General features: G+C 35.5%; 1 protein-coding gene across 1 annotated transcript in view; it reads right to left on the bottom strand.

Moving 5' to 3' along the window:
* Window positions 1–413: 413 nt before the first annotated feature.
* Window positions 414–20508, bottom strand: part of LOC121383414 (outer dynein arm-docking complex subunit 3-like) — a 28516-nt gene continuing 8421 nt past the window's right edge. Inside the window, exons 2-12 of the mRNA XM_041513429.1 lie at window positions 20279–20400; window positions 18570–18647; window positions 16886–17065; window positions 15961–16065; window positions 14743–14991; window positions 13541–13684; window positions 11500–11660; window positions 10920–11076; window positions 9164–9319; window positions 5098–5182; window positions 414–1905 (exon numbers count right to left, since the gene is read on the bottom strand). Of these exons, the coding sequence (XP_041369363.1) occupies window positions 1778–1905; window positions 5098–5182; window positions 9164–9319; window positions 10920–11076; window positions 11500–11660; window positions 13541–13684; window positions 14743–14991; window positions 15961–16065; window positions 16886–17065; window positions 18570–18647; window positions 20279–20400 (1565 nt within the window). The 3' untranslated portion in view covers window positions 414–1777. The remainder of the gene's footprint in view (window positions 1906–5097; window positions 5183–9163; window positions 9320–10919; window positions 11077–11499; window positions 11661–13540; window positions 13685–14742; window positions 14992–15960; window positions 16066–16885; window positions 17066–18569; window positions 18648–20278; window positions 20401–20508) is intronic.

Below are 20508 nucleotides of genomic sequence, written 5' to 3'. Positions count from 1 at the left end.
TCATAGGCTTGGGGGGAGGGGGGATTTAGCTCAGTTGATAAAGCTCTCGACTTAGGTGCTTGTGTCGTAAGATCGAAACACCTTAGTGGATCCATTCTCCGATTGGGTTTTTTCACATTTCAGTTAGTGCACAATGACTGGTAAATCAAAAGTTGTGGTATGTGCTGTCCTGTCAGTACAAAAGTGTTATTAGTGGAAAAATGTAGCAGATTTTCAGACAGTCAAAACGACCAAATGTTTGACATCCAATAGCTGATGGTCAATAAATCAATGTGCTCTTGTGGTGTCATTAAACAAAACAAACTAACTTTTCATAAGATAGGATAGACAAAAAATAGTTCGAGGGAAGAGAGAGAGTAACAGACATGAAATATAACTTAAGTAATGATTCAATGATCAACACAAAAACACCAATGAGTGAAACATTTATTCAATATGGTGAACAGAAACCAAACAAATATATTTTATATATGGAGTGAACCTAAAGGTTCACAGAAAGTGACCACCACCAGTCAACAGCTAACTTGTCATTATGCTTTGTTCATTCCTCTGTTGTCTATATATAATAGCTTGATGTCTACATATTGCTTTATTTTAATAATTACCTTTATCCTATTAAATGTTGCATATTATCCTGACCTTGTTCATCGCATAACTTCCAACCTACTAATATTATTCTTATCAAACACTTGTGCAAGTTGATCAATCTCCAAAGCATCAGATGTGTAGGACAATACAAACAAAAAGTTGACAGAAAAACTGTACTGAATATCATACACGTACATAGGACAATACAAAGCACTTCAACTAATTTTCCCACCAGAGGACCATAGCAAGAATATCTAACCACACCAACCTCAGCCAAAGGATTGGGGTGGTGAGGTGGGGGGGGGGGAGAGAGAGAGGGGGAATCAACTATAGATTACATGTACATGTATACAGTATGGCTACTTTTTCCCAAAAATAAATTTATGGTCCCAATCTTTTGGTAACTCTTTTCATTTTTTTTCACATCCCAACAAAAAAGTGCCCATCTTTATAGCATTGTATCATAAATGACATGAATGAAACAATTTACACAACAGAATGAATTACGTTTCAACATGCATCGATTCCCAAAGATCTGCATGTGCATATCACTTTGATTATAATTCCACTACTTGGTCTGCTTCACCAAAAAAGTGTACATGTAGATCAGAACATCTTGTCAGTCTTACAAGTCTTACAGTCTAACAGCTTTTTATCTGTAATGGCTATTAAAGGTACCTAATCCTCAAAAACATTGTACGCTACCTTCTGCTTGAAACTTACATGGTTTGTTGGGGTTTTTGGGGTTAGTTTTTTTAATAATTAAAATTCATTTCTGTGCTTTGGTGTCTATAGAAGCTCAAGACCTTTTAGAAATACATCCTAGTGATCATGAATGTATTTATTTACTCATATCCAAACAATTTGTTTAAATTCTGGGTTCTGTAGTGAATTTGTTGGTCATTTAACACTCAGGAATATATTTCTCATTACTAGATGTGAAAAAATTACTCTTTCAAGCAATGAACCAAATTTCAAAAGAAATACCATTATATATAATGTGGTAATAGAATTAAGTACCTTTAACTTGGATAATATTCAAATATTAAAGTAAACAACCTTACTAAATGAAATACAATTAGTTAACAAAACAAAAATTAGTTATTTGAATTTTGAAAAGAAAATTAAATATTCAAACAATTTTTAAAAAATAAATTAAACTGTCCAATAGTCATTCTGCTTCTCAAGTCTACTTCGTCTTTTTCTTCTTCTTTGCGACACGTCTCTTTGTTTTAGAATCAACAATAAACTGAGACTGTTTCTTAATTGTATTTCGATTTGGAACATCAGCATCATCATCGCCACTGTCTTCGTCATCTGCAAGATGAAAACATTGTATATGTATATGGTATCATTTTCAAATGTGCATCACAGGGCATGGCCTAATAATGTTGTACTCTGATCTTACTAATATATCAAATGTGCATCACAGGGCATGGCCTAATAATGTTATACTCTGATCTTAGTAATATATCAAATGTGCATCACAGGGCATGGCCTAATAATGTTATACTCTGATCTTACTAATATATCAAATGTGCATCACAGGGCATGGCCTAATAATGTTATACTCTGATCTTACTAATATATCAAAATGGCATGATCATAATAATATTCCAGGGAACATTTTGTTTTCAAAATCTTGATTAGCGATATTTCTAGTCAGCTGAAAATTGATTAACAACTATACTGTTTAATGTTGTAAAATTGTATAGTAATTTCTGAAATTTGCACAGCAAATCGTGATGCAATACTGAAGAAAATGTTCCCTGTATTCTCAATAAAACACCATAAAACAATGCCCAAAAGATTTTTTTTTTTATGAACCACATTTTATAAATTACATACCCATCCATATATGAGAGCATGCATACACAAAAACACGCACTATAATTCTAATATTTGTAAAATAAAATAAATTAGTATACATTATAACATCCAATTTGTTTTAGCCGTTTGTGTTTGGTCTTTGAAAAATAAACCGTAATTGATCTGTCCATATGGCATGATTGACAACCAGTCTGCACCAAGGATCAATCACATTACACAGGCTAAGGATGCAACTTTCGCCATCGCCTTAGGCAAAACCAAGTAATCAGTATGTAACTGTTTTTATATAGTTAGCATTAAAATTAGTTCAAATAACTGTCAGCACTAACCAAATCATAATCAACAGATCATTTGATGCCACAGTGTAGTGACAGCAATAACTATGTCAAACATGTCACATTATCCACACATGGCATGAACAGCAGAAGTTTTACCTATCAAACACTGTTTGACCATTTGCCCATTATTAAAAGTACTGTAACACACAACAATTTAAAATCAGATTACACACAAATAAAAGTTGGAAAGACTTACATAATTAGATCACTCCCTTTTATAAACTAAGTTATCATTAAGCCCAAAATGTATTTAAAACAAATTGTGTTTGCTGGAAGGGATCTCGATCTAGCCAGGGCACATGATACATATAAAAAATCCATTGCTATTCATGAAAAACTGTAGTGGGTTTTTTTTCTAAAATTATATGTAAAAATTACCAACTGTTTAAAATCCAACAGCTGATGATTAATAAATAAAAGTGCTCTGGTGGTGTCAATAAAAACAAGAGTACAGGTGAGGTAGATGGAAAACCATAGATATTAATGAATCTGTTACGGTATGATTCAATTCTAATTATGTGAAATGTTTGCAATGGTATTAGATAAATAGTTTGTTTGGACAACTTATTCAAAGGCTAAACAATATTTTCCTATGATGTTCAGAATATAGACAAATTATTTTATTTATTTGTATCACAGTGACCTAGTAACTGTATGTGACACACCACCATCCCAAGTTGTTCCTACATGTAAGGTTTGATGGTCCTGTGCATCTGTATGCAAGATATGGTCCAGACAAGGATTTACTATTATTATTAGACCGTGAAAAGTAGGTCACAGTGACCTAGTATTAGTATGTGACACACCGCCATCCCAAGTTGTTCCTACACATGAGGTTTGATGGTCCTGTATGCAAGATATGGTCAGAACAATGATTTACTGTTATGTGCAGTAAACTGTGAAAAGTAGGTCATAATGACCTAGTAATAGTACATGATACACTGCCATCCCAAGTTGTTCCTACATGTGAGGTTTGATGGTTCTGTATGCATCTGTATGCAAGATATGGTCCGGACAAGGATTTACTGTTGTGTGCAATAGACCGTGAAAAGTAGGTCACAGTGACCTAGTAATAGTACGCAACACACTGCCATCCCAAGTTGTTCCTACATGCGAGATTTGATTGTACTGTATGCATCTATATGCAAGATATGGTCCAGAGTAGAATTTACTGTTATGTGCAGTAGACTGTGAAAGGTAGGTCACAGTGACCTAGTAACAGTACGTGACACACCACCATCCTAAGTTGTTCCTACATGTGAGGTTTGATGGTTCTGTATGCAAGATATGATCCGAACAAGAAAACGTTAACAGACAGATGTACGTACGGACGTACGGACAATGCCATACCATAATATGACCCATCATAGACGAGCGTATAAAAAGAAACCAATTATTTTGTGGGAAGGGAGGTTTGTGGGGGATAAGGATGTCTTGCCCAAGTAGACTGCACTGGAATAAAATATAGAAAAGATATGTACTAAATAACCAATTTATTAACAAATATCTGTATATGAATTAATTGTTTTCCACTTCGTTGGCATTTGAGGATTGAAGTATAAAATTTAAAATTTGTTTTAAAAAGGTACACTTTAACCTATTCATCTTTACAAACAGTGAGTACGGGATATATATTAAATATTGTTTTGGTCTTGTCTTTTACCTGGACTTGACGACGTTCGTGTTTTTGTGCTGCAATTTACCAAAGTAAAACTGGTTTCATCATTCTAACACACACTGTTCTCGTAAATGTTCCATATAGTGAAATACACAATGGCCTCCTCCAGTCAGCCTTTCAATAATGCATCAATATTTCTAAACAAATTCAGCAAAAACTTAATTGGTAGATCAGTTAATTTTGCTCTTTTTTCCTGCCTATTCGAATTGGCCACCATTGTTGAAAGTTGTCTAACCTAGCAACTGTCGTGAGGGGTCATGGTTAACTCGCCATATGGCAAGGTCAATTAATTCCATTTAATCATATAAGGAAGAAATCAGGGGAAATTGAGTGGTGCTTAACTTTTGACGATGTGTGTATGTACGAGCTTCAAGTGATTAAAGCAATGCAACCACAGACCTGACCAATCTGTTGGACGGACACACCCACACACTGACACACACTGACACACATACACTGACACACACACACACACACATACACTGACACACACACATACATGGTTAACAAACAGCATTCATAACCCTTCTGACCAACATGAGCTTTTGTTGTTAATTCCATTTTGGTCACTTTACTTTGTCATGCGACATGAATATGAATCACTAACCCACTGCCTGCAGCCTACATAAGACAATGAAAGAAATGAGCTGCAAATGCACTCACCATCATAGGCCAGGTCCCTTTGAGTTTGCGGAAGTTTCACTCGGGTATTGTAGGCAGGTAGTTTTCCTTCTATGGCTACATGGAACTGAAAAACACACAGGTAAATATGCCATATCACAGGTCAATTTGTATTATATTATATAAGGCATCGATGTAAGTCGAGTGTGTTTGTGAATTGTGTGTTGTACAGATGTCAGTACAACTAGAAGGAGTAATAATGTGAACTGTAACTTCATAAATGTGTTGCAACCTCTATGTTACAATGCCTACCGAGATTTCCCGTATTTAATCCCCAGGCTTAAATACAGAAAATACCACCTTGGAGAAGATAAAAATTTATCTGAAATTAGGCCCAGGGTTTAAATTAAGAAGTTGACAAAAATTATAATATAATAAAGACAAAAGGTGCAACTTAGGATAGTATCAGAGTACATAATAATTATCGTTCCATGACAACCTTAGTTATAAGCAAAATATGTTCCAATATTAAAAGAGATGGCAATTATTAACTCGAATTTCAGTTGAGGAGGGGAAAATCACTCATGCATTCTAGTCCTCTTGGTTTCATGCTTCCGATGCCTATTAATGTTTGTGTAAAGAGACTGTCCTGGGTTTGTCACCATTGTTAACATGTTGTCGACAGAGACCTTTTAATTACTCTTAATTACATATGAAGTAAATTTTTCTGTATCACATATCAGTGGCTGTATATTAAGTATGATTCTGATTGTCCTTAGTGTTTGTACTAGCTCAAACTTAATTTTATTTCCTAACATGCACTTTTTTGTAGGATGATCAGAAACAAATTGATACTGATATTCTGAACAAGAATTTGTATTCAGTATGTAATTTTAGTCGGTACAAAATGTTATAAGTCAGAAACAATGACAGCAAATTTAGTTGTGGATTCATGATGCTTAAATTAGCTATGGTTTCATGACGAAGCAAGTACCAGCAAATTGCAATTTTTGTATTATTAAGTTATTTAATCAGGTAAACATTATATTTGATATCAATTAATTTGAATTTGTGGTTGTTGTTTTTCTAATTATTATTATTACTTTTGTTATCACAGGAAATATGACATTTGCAACTATGATAATGAATCTTTAATTCTGGTATATTTAAAATTTAACATTAGGCATAGAAAGTTTTTATTTTTAATAGTAAATACCATATACAATATTTTGTAACCTAGGGGAGATTCCTGTTGGAAAATATTATCTGAATTTAAGCTCATGGGTAAAATTTTCTGTTTTTAAGCCCATAGGCTTCATTTCAAATAGGCTTAAATACAGGAAACCCCATATGTTGCAACCTGTACATGGGTTACCAGGCACTCGGTTTACTTCATTTCAAATAGGCTTAAATACAGGAAACCCCATATGTTGCAACCTGTACATGGGTTACCAGGCACTCGGTTTACTTCATTTCAAATAGGCTTAAATACGGGAAACCCCGTATGTTGCAACCTGTACATGGGTTACCAGGCACTCAGTTTACTTCATTTCAAATAGGCTTAAATACGGGAAACCCCATATGTTGCAACCTGTACATGGGTTACCAGGCACTCGGTTTACTTCGATGCAAATAGGCTTAAATACGGGAAACCCCATATGTTGCAATCTGTAAATGCGTTACCAGGCACTCTGTTTACTTCGATGCAAATAGGCTTAAATACGGGAAACCCCATATGTTGCAACCTGTACATTACAGGCACTCTGTTTACTTCGATGCAAATAGGCTTAAATACGGGAAACGCCATATGTTGCAACCTGTACATGGGTTACGAGGCACTCTGTTTACTTCGATGCAAATAGGCTTAAATACGGGAAACCCCATATGTTGCAACCTGTACATTACAGGCACTCTGTTTACTTCGATGCAAATAGGCTTAAATACGGGAAACGCCATATGTTGCAACCTGTACATGGGTTACGAGGCACTCTGTTTACTTCGATGCAAATAGGCTTAAATACGGGAAACCCCATATGTTGCAACCTGTACATGGGTTACCAGGCACTCTGTTTACTTCATTTCAAATAGGCTTAAATACGGGAAACCCCGTATGTTGCAACCTGTACATGGGTTACCAGGCACTCTGTTTACTTCATTTCAAATAGGCTTAAATACGGGAAACCCCGTATGTTGCAACCTGTACATGGGTTACCAGGCACTCGGTTTACTTCCATGCCCATTATAAGACCTCATCTAACATGGCTTTTAATACATGCTTATATGTTGCAGTTTAATATACTCTTCAAAAAAAGAAACGCAAAAGGGTACAAATGGGTTATAACTCCGATTTTATGTTTCCTACCGGTTCATGCTTTGTGAATATAAGGTCATTGCATGTCCCAAACACATTCCCACGGTTACATTCGATAAAACGCAGCTACTGTACAATAAAGTTCCAAAATGTGAATATTCGCAAAAACGCAGCCACGTGCAAACCATGTCACCACTGCACGTGCGTTGTCTGCACATGCAACATGAACACCGACAGTATAAAAGTGCAGGGTGTTCGCTTGCCTGGCCTCTGTATTTGGCCGACAGTTGACAATCCAGGACATGCCACGTCTCAGTGAACCGCAGAGAAACAATGCCATCGGCCGACTAGACGCAGGCGAATCCAGAACGGCCGTTGCCAGGGCATTCCATGTGTCCCGAAGCACCATCTCCAGACTGTGGGACCATTACCAGCAACATGGATCAACACGTGACCTCCCTAGATCCTGTCGACCACGGGTCACTACCCCCAGGCAGGACCGCTACATCCGGGTACGCCACCTTCGGGAACGATTGACTACTGCCACCTCCACAGCCACAGCAATACCAGGTTTGCGCAGGATATCCGACCAGACCGTACGGAACCGCCTACGTGTGGTAGGAATTCGTGCCAGACGTCCAGTTCGAGGTGTCATCTTAACACCACAACACCGTCGACTCCGACTGCAGTGGTGCCAGATTCATCGACAATGGCCTCAACTGCGATGGAGACAGGTGTGGTTCAGTGACGAGTCCCGATTTCTGCTCCGACGTCATGATGGAAGATGTCGCGTGTATAGGCGTCGTGGTGAACGTTATGCGGCAAACTGCGTGCAGGAAGTGGACAGATTCGGCGGGGGTAGTGTCATGGTGTGGGCAGCCATCTCACACACTGGCAGAACTGACCTGGTCCACGTGCAGGGCAACCTGAATGCACAGGGCTACATTGACCAGATCCTCCGGCCACACATCGTTCCAGTTATGGCCAACGCCAACGCAGTGTTCCAACATGACAACGCAGGCCTCACACAGCACGTCTCACAACGGCTTTCCTACAGAACAACAACATTAATGTCCTTCCTTGGCCATCGATATCACCGGATTTGAACCCAATTGAGCATCTATGGGACGAGTTGGACCGACGCCTCCGACAGCGACAACCACAGCCCCAGACCCTGCCCGAGCTGGCAGCAGCCTTGCAGGCCGAGTGGGCCACCATCCCCCGGGACGTCATCCGTACTCTGGTTGCTTCAATGGGCAGGCGGTGCCAGGCAGTTGTCAACACACGCGGAGGCCACACCCGGTATTGACTCCAGATGACCTTGACCTTGGTGGTGTGTCCTATCACTTACTCACAATGGACTAGAGTGAATTGTGAACAATCCTGCAACATTTGGTAATTATCGGACTCACCATTCAATAATGAAATCAATTCTCCAAATGTTACGACAATGTGGTTTTGCGTTTCTTCTTTTGAAGAGTATATGTGGCTTATGGTCAATATGTGTGGCCTATGGTTAATACATATGACCTTAGATTAATATGTGGCTTACAGTTAATATGTGTGCTTAAAGTTAATATTTGTGGTTTACAGTTCATACATTTGGCTGCTGTTTAATACATATCCCTGTTTAATATATGCAAATATTCAAAAGATGTGGACACTTAATACAGACCACCACTTAATGCATGCAGCCATTTATTGCTTGCAAATTTCACTGTAAATTGGGTTTCTCTGGCACACAATTTGTATTTTTGCTAATTTTTTCCATATTCAGATGATTGTTGTATTTCTTACCTCCTCTTCTTCCATCTGTTTAAGCACCTCATTGAGGTCCTTCCCATCGAGTTCCTCAAGAAGTTTGAGTAGTTTCTCTTCACTCCGTGATAGCTGATCCAGCACAAACTCTTCCGACGTCGGAGCAATCTGGGCCGTCGGCACATGACCTTTACTCTGTTAACAGCAACACACAAATGTTAATTATTCAGAATGTCCTCTTTCTTGTGCAATGAACTCAACCTTGAAATACTTTAACAAATGACCAACTAGTACTTCTCTGTCATAAACAAATCAATTCTACTTCTCTGTCATAAACAAATCAATTCTACTTCTGTCATAAACAAATCAATTCTACTTCTCTGTCATAAACAAATCAATTCTTTGTGTAGATTCTCAGGACTCACACTGTAACACATTTTGGTTTCGGCAATTTTCACATTTGTAGAGAATTTCTGTGAAAATTATTAAAATATGGTTAATTTAAGGAATAATTTATTAGCCAAAGACTAAATTCTGTAGACACATTGTATACAAATTAGCAATTAGCTAATTTGGCAATGTACAGGGTGAGCCCTGGATTCTATATATAAACATCAGTTATATATATGTATTAATACATGTATGAATTGTTAAGGTAGGTATATTATTAAAACTTCATTTGAAAGTTTTATGATTTCACGTTCATAGTAGGTAATTAATTTTCAGTTTATTCTTTAATTTTATTTATATTTACTTTATTTCTAATTTAAATTTATTTAAATTCACAAATTATTTTAGTGTATTTGTTATTTGTAATACTATTATCAACATTTACTTACCTGTAATGGATCCATTGAAAAATAATAATTAAAAAATTTCCTGACTAAAATGAGGGTAAATTTTTTATGTTAATTTCAAATGCTTAAAATGAAAATTCAGTTTTAGACATTACAAACATGATCAGCTGATGACGTCATAAAGAAACCTAACAACCAGAGTTTGGTAACAGAACTGTTAATTGATTTAACAGACAATTAGTGAGATCTCATTAGTTATTAAAAATAAAGTTAAAATGTTTGTTTTGTTTAATGACACCACTATAGCACATTGATTTACTAATCATCAGCTACTGGATGTCAAATATTAAATAATAGTTTTAGGGGAAACCCAGTATATTTTTCCAATAGCTTTAAGGGATCTTTTATATGCACATTGCCACACAGGACAGCACATACTATAGCCTACAATACACCAGTTGTTGAGCACTGGTTGGAATAAACAATACATTCAGAGAATGTTGTTTTTTAATTCAATCTTACAACACTACAATGCTAAGCCATTTCACAAACATTTATGTTATATACATGTACAATTAATTTAGTTATTCTGAATTATGGTCATTATTCATATATTAAAGGCATTGCAACTACAAATACATGGTCAGCATATTCCCATATTTGTATCTTAAACCTATAATTGTTTTTACATGTGTTGAATATAATAATTAAATTAATAGTGTTTTCTCTTGTTTCATGACACCAATAGAGCACATTGATTAATTAATCATCGATTAATTAATCATCGATTATTGGATGTCTGTAAAACAGTTAATAATTCTGACACACAGTCTTATGGGGGAATCCTGATAAAGAAAATTTTATTATAGCAGCATGTGATATTTTATCTGCACTTTCCCAGTTTCTTCTATATTACCAGACAAGACATCACATACCATTGCCTTTGATATAGTGGTTAGAAAGGGGAAATAATGTACAATGTTCACTAGTGAACTCACAGCTTTGAGATGATGCAGTTTATCAGCGAGATGCTCCACCCCGGCCTTGACCTGAACGAGGATCTTACACGCACGCTGGAGTCGGCGGTCCGCGTCATCACAACGCGACTCTTCCTTCGAGAGGTGTGCTTCAAACTTCTCCAGGATAGCCTGGCCGCTGTAACAATATACAAGCAAAATGTGTCACTTTCCATAAACCAGTAGCATTTTCAAAATCTTCAAACTCCTCCAGGATAGCCTGGCCACTGCAACAATATACAAGCAAAATGTGTCACTTTCCATAAACCATTAGCATTTTCAAAATCGACAGGAAGAGTGAACTGGACATTTTGGTAATATCATGATTTCCTGAGTCGCTTTAAGTCACCCATGAGTCCAATATATTGACAAAAATAATCTAAAATACTGTAGTTTATATCAAAGTAAATACATCCCAAACACATGTATTATCTTGATTTAACAAAAAACAAATGAAGAAAGAAACAAATAAATGTTGTTACAGTTTAGATCCTGGATAACTACTGACAGATTCTTATAGCTTATTTCCTCGACACTATGTAACTTTTCAAGCCAAACAAACCTGGACAGTTTGGCCTCCCCAGAGTATTTCATTTCTTCAAACTCCTCACGCAGTTTTTCCTTCTCCTCCTTCTGTCGAATGATGGTCTTTTCATTTTCTTTTTTCAAGTCCTCAAGATGACGAGTTGTGTCCCCTTGGTTTTCAAACCGGCTCACAACTTCCTAACAAACAATTATGTTCACAACTTAGTCAAACACAGTGATTACTTTATGAAATACAATTAAACATATACCAACTAGTACACTGACACTCTCAAGTCAAATATAATAAATATTTCTCTCTCTATGCCAGGGTTTGTATACCTCAATTTTTCAAGTTGATTTTCCATGACCCAAATAACATAATTCCATTTCCATATGATTACCAATAAAAAATTTAGTGATGAACTTGCATGTACATCATGTACATGCGGATATTTGCATTACAACAGTAATATCACTGCTAACTCTTATATATGTGTTTTCAATATATATTAACTGCACTCACATCTTTAGATATAGTTTCTTCTGTAAACACCAACAATAATTATCTGCATCCTATTTGATTGATATATATATCTTTCCTGGGGTTTTTTTAAGAAAAACAAATTAAAATATGGCTACCACAGGCTGCAGCTGCCAGTCTGGCAATGTGAAAATATATAGCACATGTTCTGTCATCGGTTGCCAGATCTGTAGTTCATGCCAGCACAGACGCATTGTGCTTTGTCATTTTTGATACAGTGCGCATTTCATTTTCGACTGGTACAATAGCTGCCATCCCAGACCCATGCACAACTTCAGTGTGTTTTAGTTAAAGAGACATTCCCGAGTTTGCTGCATTGTAAGATGTTTCCGACTAATAAAATACTTCTACGATTAAACTTCAATATTAAATATATTTTCCTGTTTAGAATATCAATGTCTGTATATTCAATGTGTTTCTGGTCGTCTTAATATTTGTTAGAAGCCCAAACTGGATTTTATCTTCAAATAATTGCGTACGGACGGAAATTTTTTTTTTTAGAAAGTAAAATGAAATTCAACCTAGTATAAATATTACAACGATTAGAAACACGTTTAATATACAGTCACTAATATGTTATGCTCAAAAATATATCTGATATGTAATTACAATCGTAAAAAAGTTTCTGTTAGTCGATAACATCTTAAACCCTGCAGCAAACTCAGGAATGTCCCTTTAAGAATAGTTAACTGTTTCTCATTTGTATGCATTATGTGTGCAATGTAATGCTGTAAAAGCATTACAATACCAGTCGTACGACTATCTAAATGCATTACACTTGCAACGTAATGCTGTAATAGTAGGGAGACAAATACCAGTCAATTGACTAATTCTAATGGGAACCAGTTCAGGATTTGTGCTTCTCGAAAATGATTGGATTCCTGATTTAAGAATTACACATTTTATTCAAATTTTATCTTTTTTCAGGGTGCATATATTATGATTTTCCATGACTTTTCATTAAAAATCATAGTTTTCCAGGTTTTCCAGACCTGGATTTTTAAATCTCAAATTCCACGACTTTCCAAGTTTTCCATGATGCATGCGAACCCTGTTATGCAAAGCAATATACTCAACAAAATTTATTAAGTACCAGTAAATATTTTGGCATTTTCCTTTAAACCTACATCCATTATAGCATTGGGAAGACAAATCAGTTTAATAATAAATCTATTCTGAATGTTTCAAAACGACAAGAATTTCATGGAATTAAATATCTCACCTACCATAAATTGATTGGTTGATTAAAGAAATAATTTGTCACGTCACCTTCAGGATTAACCTTGTTAAAAAAGTAATAAACCCTCCCCAAAAAAGTAATTTTAAAAATTAACATTTTAACATATATTGAGATGAACATTCATAGATGCAACTATAAATCAAATTTCATCAATCTACGAATTAGAGTTTGTGAAAAATGGAGTTAAATGCAAAACCTGACATTGTCATCATAACAGGAAAAATAATTCCTTCATCTCGCCTTTTAACTGTGTGAAGGTTAGAGAAAACATATGATGATGTTTTGACTGTTCAATACCATTGTGTCTGAGACGCCGGTCGCCTCCTTGATTCTCTTGAAGGCCTCTTCATATGTGGTGATCTTCTGTTGTTGATCTTCCCCGGTCAGTGCTGCCTTGTCCTGGGGAGATAACTCATCCTGCTGAATGGAGCCCCGCTGTTGCTGTAAGATCAAACGATTGTTACAAGTCTCTGCAAATTGAAAATCAAGGTAACCCGAGCATCAGTTACGTAAAAACATTTCATTATTGCATAACCCATGAAGGCACAACACCACTTGTACAGCCCTTGCAATTTGGAGAAAAATGTGCATAAATAAAATGCTTTAATTAAAACAACACTTTTGACTCAATTGTATTTGTCACAATAACATACATGAGTAAAAGCAATGCTGAATGTAATTATTTTACCTCAGCTTTGACATCATCATTCCTGAAAGATGATGGGAATTTCAAGGACTGTTACAGGTAATACTGAACCAAATACATTCTGTCTGGGTCAAAGTTTGAGGTGCACCGAACTTTTGATAGAGAAGTTAACACCACAAGTCCTGTGATTGGTGATAAATGTGAGTGTGTTGGTTGTAAAAAAATTAGTTTCATCTCGGCAAAAAATGTATCCAATTTTATTTCAAGTAACCACATGCTTGAAACATGTATTGAGTACCTGTAAAAAAAAAAAGTACTCACATTTTTTGCAGAACTAAGGTAGTCATAGACACTACCCATTATCTCTGAAATGAGCAGCATGACCCCCAATGTTTTCTGATTCACTTTAAGGGTGAGGGGTGGTAGTATTTTTATTCGTGGCATTTATGTCGATTGATATGCTGCAGGTAGGAGTTTTAGCCACATGTTACTATTGTTGTCTATGGGATTTGCTTTTGTAGTATACAACAGTAAAATGAGACTGGACTATATTTCCTAAAAGCAACAGTCATGTGGTTCTCTCAGCACTGTGATATTTTTCACACTGATTACTAATCCATCTTCCTGTTTAAGTCTACTTATCATCCTACTTTAGAGAAAAGAAATCATTTACAGTATCAAATACTTCAGATTAAGCGATGAGTATGTCGTTAAATAAAACATTCCTTCCTTCCTTCAGAGGGTGTGGGACGTAGCTCAGCGGTGAAGCACCCGCTTGAGGCGCAGTCAAAACAAAACAAACTTCTGGTTTTTTCCTTCCTCAGATCAGCAACTATAGAAATAAGTTACTTACCAGTCTCTTTTCTATTCTCTCATGTTGCATTTTCTTTTCTTCAGCTTCTTTCTTCATCTTCTGCAGTTCGATTTCTCGCTTCTTCCTCTCACTATAGACTGTGTCCTCGTGGCGTCGCAGCTCACTGACGGCCGATTCCTTGGCTAGCTGGGCATCGTTGTGCATGGCTTTTAACTCTTTCAGCTCCTGTCGTGTCTTAGCGATCTCGCATTCTATAGCATCCAGCTTAGCAGGGTAACTCTGGGCTTCCTAACACAAACACAAAACATATCATTTGATAATAGTAATACAAAGCATTAGGAAGAGAACAACTCACTAGGCTTGAGTTCATCAAAATGTGTTAAAAGGATAAACTGCTTGATTCATTATGTACTGAGATATAAACTAATTTTACTTCCAGCCTTTCTTTAAGAACAACATATCCTTTGTATTAAATTTGCAATTAAAACCTAAAAGAAAAAAGCAAATTGAGGTTTTTTTACCAATAAAATAGTTAACATTCAAAATATTTTCTGCTAAATTGCATCATTTTATTCTTAAAATCACAGAAACGTAAGAGATAAATAAAGGCATGGTCCCACAGACTATACATAACCTTCTGTATACCACACCTACACATGCATAGCAGCTGTAAAACACCATGATCGCAAATATTTTAAAAACAAAGCAGGTACATTAAACACAACTTATGTTAAACAAAGGTATTGGTAAGGTACATGATACACCCGTCATGAGTTTGATGAAAAGTAAATCATGGTGACCTAATTATTGTATGTGACACACCACCATCCCAAGTTGTATCTGTATGCAAGGTTTGGTGATCCTATATGAATTGACAAGGAAGATATGGTCTGGACAAAGATTTCCTTTATTGTGCAGTAAATTACATGGATGAAAAGTAGGTCGTGGTGGCCTAAAAATGGTACGCTACATATCACCATTCCATGTTGTACTCGCATGCAAGGTTTGATGATCCTATATGAATGGATAACAAAGATATGCTCCGGACATTAGTTTTTACCATACAGACGCATGGTCGGGCAGACAACATCATACCATGTACAAAACTGCTGAAATAAAATGTCACCTGCCAGCAGAACACTGTTACACTATCACAAATATTACAAGAAAGAAAAATCACTGTTGTGATTGTAAAAAACAATGCAAAAGTATTTCACACATTACATTATGTTAGAAATTGTTGAAGTGAACTGTCACCTGTTCAAATCGTGACTTGATGTCTTCATACACTCTTTTCACCTGCTTGGCTTCCTCACACTTCATGCATACTTTGTCATAGCTGTTTTCCAGATAGCGCATAGTCTGGAAAATAGAGTACATACATCTACTTATCATTATGTGACCTTTACTAGTTTAACAATGGAAGTAATTTCATTATGATAGCAACAAACAAGCAAATTTTTTTAACCATTTCTGTAATATAAACAATAAACCATTGTAATTTGGGCCAGTTTAAAAGAAATACTTTTATGTATACTGATTTTAACAATATAGGATTTCATACTTGTGTTGTTAACACACATTGTATTAGTTGCCTGGAGACTGTGGATTCTCTCTATCTGTTGTGAGACACTTTAATAGTAGTATACGCAGTCTGGAGTGTGGTAGGGAAGTGATTTTCAAACTTACAAATACTAAAATTGAATGTATCAGAGTTTATAATTTTTTGACAGGAATGACATTTTTGCACACCCCAAACCTCCCTGGTCAGGATGCATGTGTGACAGAGTGCTGGAGTAATCACTCCTCTTAAAAATGATAGTCCAATTAAAAATGAGTCTGATTTTTGTTTTTCATTCCTCTTAAACAAAAAAGACAGCCAAATTTTATTTCCAGTAAAACCAATAGTCTGATCTGATTTCCATCAAAAGTGATTTTATTTCTATTAAAAATGACAGTCAGATTTTACTCATTTTATTTACATTTAAAAAAAATTCCTCTAATTTTATTCCCATTAAAAATGACTGTCTGATTTTATTCTTAGTAAACAATTGTACTGGGAATTTATCTTATTAAACACGATAGTCTGAATTTTTTCTCATTAAAATTGGTTCTCCAAATTTATCCATTCAAAATAAGTCATATTTATTCTCTTTAAAACCAATTGTCCGGCTTGACTCACCTGGGCGTCGTGTGACTCGCCCTTGTCTGTCGCGACTGCGTCCGATGCATCTTTCTTCATGGCATCGCATGACGTCTGCAGCGTCTCCAGCTTCTTCTGCTTGCACGCCGTGATGTGACGCAGTGCATTCAAACGCTTCATCGTATCCGACACTTTGTAGTCGTATATGGAAATAGCTTCCTGCAAATAAAAACAAATTACTTTCAGGACCATAACTACAATGGAGTTGTGGATAACTGCCTCTCCAGAAAAAATTAATCCGAAAACCTGCTCTTGTAGTTTAGAAAGTTCTACATGTTGAAATGCTCTGTTTATCTAAGTTCAGAAGACCCTAAATAAATGTGCTCCGATTCTTTTTTGTACCGCTATATCATAAATTTACTTATTTAGACATAATGGTTTTCTGTCACTAGCACAAAATAGTAGGTATATATCCATGCAAAACATGAACTCAAGTCATAAAAAACCAAGTTTGGGTAATATATATTTTGTCTGTTACATGACCTCAACCTTTCAAATCTGCTAATGGCCAGTCCTAGATGTTCATCAATAGCCATTGTGTACATAATAAATATTAAACTTCAGTTGAGTGGCGACTTAAGCATTTACGAGAAACCCAGTTCAAATATTTTTCAAGAACATTTGGCAATATATACATGTATATATCATAATATATACAGACTATTTCATGGGGGTTTTTGAATACGATTTTTGTCAACTTGAGATATGTGAAAACCATATTTTCACTCACTGCAAAAAACCACCATGAAATTGGTCTATTTATTATATACATCTTTCCTAATTTTTGACAATATCTTTCACTTTTTGCTAATATCTTTTGCTTATCCTATCAAAAACATGTAACACCGAGATATATTTCTTCTGAGGGAACTTTTCCAGAAAATTTACTTAACCATAGACTTTTTTTTAAATGTCTTTATTTAATTATTACATTAACATTTATTTCATAATACTGCTGTGCAAAAATACCTAACATAGCGATCCTAAAAAAAACCCCACAAAACCAAAATGAATCAAACGTCGTTAAATTTTAACGTACACTCAATGACAAGACATTGTGTCATCATTATTTAGCTTCATATTCAATTCGTTTTAGATATTTTATCGTAATTGCACTTCATATCCCTTTTTTTATAGGTACAGTTGTTTAAATAACATTTTTGTATTTTTCAAAAACAATCAGATGCATTGGTAATCATCAAACTTAAATACGAAGAAACAACACAAAGGGAGATAATTTAATCATTAACTTTTACAAAAAGGTAAACACTATTTCTATATTTTCACTGCAGCTAAAATACAGTGAAAATATGACTTGTCACCAGATATCACTTTTATAATTTCTGTAGATCTATATATTTCATTGCTATGTACATAATAAATGTGTACATATGTAGGTGGCTATGTTAAGCATCTCCCTAATCTATGTCCTTGGAACGTATAAGACTAAATTACCGGGTAAGTCTTTCCGGTTTAGGTTGTTTCAGTGCAATTCGATAATTTGACAGTCAGAACTAATCATATTTGTATGTAAAAACAGCAGATAAAATTTGCTGGTTGCCAGCGTATTTAAAACAAATCCACCTACAAAACCTGGTGAATTTGTTTATTCAAATATAAGATTTTGAATATCTAACCCCAGATGGATGTACATGATACTTACCTTTCCTGTTTTACTTGACAAGGCTGCTCTCTCCACTGGCTTGTCATGCAAGGCTTTTCCAATGACATGTTCGTCTTGCTACAATCAAACAGATTTACAACAATTAACAAACACATGATGTCCCCAGTGTATAACTATCATTTGTAGATACTGTAGGCATGCTCAACTGTGTTACAAGTACAGGCCTCGGAGAACTGTTCAGCTAGTACACCATGACTGGTATATTAAAGGCTATCCTGTCTATGAGATGGTGCACATAAAAGACCCCTTGCTGCTAATGAAAAAATATAGCGGGTTTCCTCTCCAAGCCTATAATATGTCAAATGTTTGACATCCAATAGTTGAAGATTAATAAGTCAATGTGCTCTAGTGGTGTTATTAAACAAAACAAACTTTAAATGAGAACTGAAAATTTTCATAAACTATTTATGGGTTAAACAATAACAAGTTGAGGCAACCCATTTTGTGTACCCTGTCTTGACCATGTAAATGATGTCCCATATTTGTGCGAGTGGAAATTGAGTTATATGCAAAATTAGGCATGTGCAAGTGACATTTGAACAAAATTACACAGTTTTTGTGATCTGCAATTTATATATCATTTTTAACATTCATCCAACTGAAGAACTGTATTAAGAGCTGAAATCTCAAGGACAATTTATACAGTTAAGCTTTTGAACAGATCATTCTGTTTCACTGTCGCTAATGCTATGATGTACGTATCATGTTCTTTGATTTATAGTGGCCATCTCCAATGTACACTTTGTTCTAAAACATGGAGAAGAAATCTGTAACTTACAACTGATGTTCTCTGTTGATGGTCAAAACATTTTAACAGGGCTTGAACTTAATGATGGCAATAGTGCCATCACTTAAGTTCCTCAGCAATGATGTACATTATCTGCCAGTATAAAACATAATTTGTACATTTGACATACAGCAAAATAACCTTTCAGTCATGTTTAATTTAAAACAAAATGCTGGAGGCATGCAGACTCAAAATTGCTGTTAGTGGGCCCTTTCGCCCATTCACAGCAATATTTAGTTTTTTAATTGCTGTGGAAGACAAATATTTCAGTTTGAGCCCTGCGTTAATTTATGTGATATGAAGGAGATTGTGAGTTTTAACACAGTTCATAACTTTCGTTAGTCATCAAAATCCACCATTCTCAGTCACTTAATTTTGAAGGCATTATGTATCACTCTTTTTTTTCCAGGATTTTAAAGAAATTTTATGCGATGAACCATGTCAAAATGATATTTAAAAGTAGTATTTCTGAACTCAAACTTGATGACGATCCCAGCAGCAATTACCTTAGTTGTGACATGGATTGCTGTGGGTTGGCGACTTTAATTTACTGATGACAACATTTTGCCACTGAATAAATATTATCGCCAGTGGTGGAAGGGATAACGTTTGAGTTTTATCCTTGTTGCAAAGTTACTCGTTTAAAAATGCTGTAGGCAGGCTCAATATTGCCATTAATGTAGGTGAGCAATTTGCTTATGGCGAAAATGTATCAAAATTGCCATAGGTCACAAATTGTTATGTTCAAGCTATGGTATTTTGTCTGTAAAGAATACGCTATATCTGTAAAGAATACACTATATCTGTAAAGAATATAGGCTATATCTGTAAAGAATATACTATATCTGTAAAGAATGTGCTATATGTGCATGTTATCAAACCGATCCTGACAAAAACACACCTTCAGTTTGTCACTGAGACTCTTTCTAAGTTCCTTGGTTTCCTCACGCAGACATTTGATAATTTCTCGATTCTTCTTGATCGCGTATTCAGACGACTCATAGTATGCCTTCCGATCGCCATCTGAAACAGTTAAATATCACACACCATTGAATTTAATACTGCATCATAATTCCATACACACAAATTGTAAACAATAAATAGCAGCAGGGCTTCTAGAACTTTGTAAAC

This window comes from Gigantopelta aegis, chromosome 10 (genome assembly GCF_016097555.1).
Source record: "Gigantopelta aegis isolate Gae_Host chromosome 10, Gae_host_genome, whole genome shotgun sequence".
NCBI classification, from domain to species: Eukaryota; Metazoa; Mollusca; class Gastropoda; order Neomphalida; family Peltospiridae; genus Gigantopelta; species Gigantopelta aegis.
Note: the sequence above shows the minus strand (reverse complement) of the source record. Positions and strands in the feature narration are given on the sequence as shown.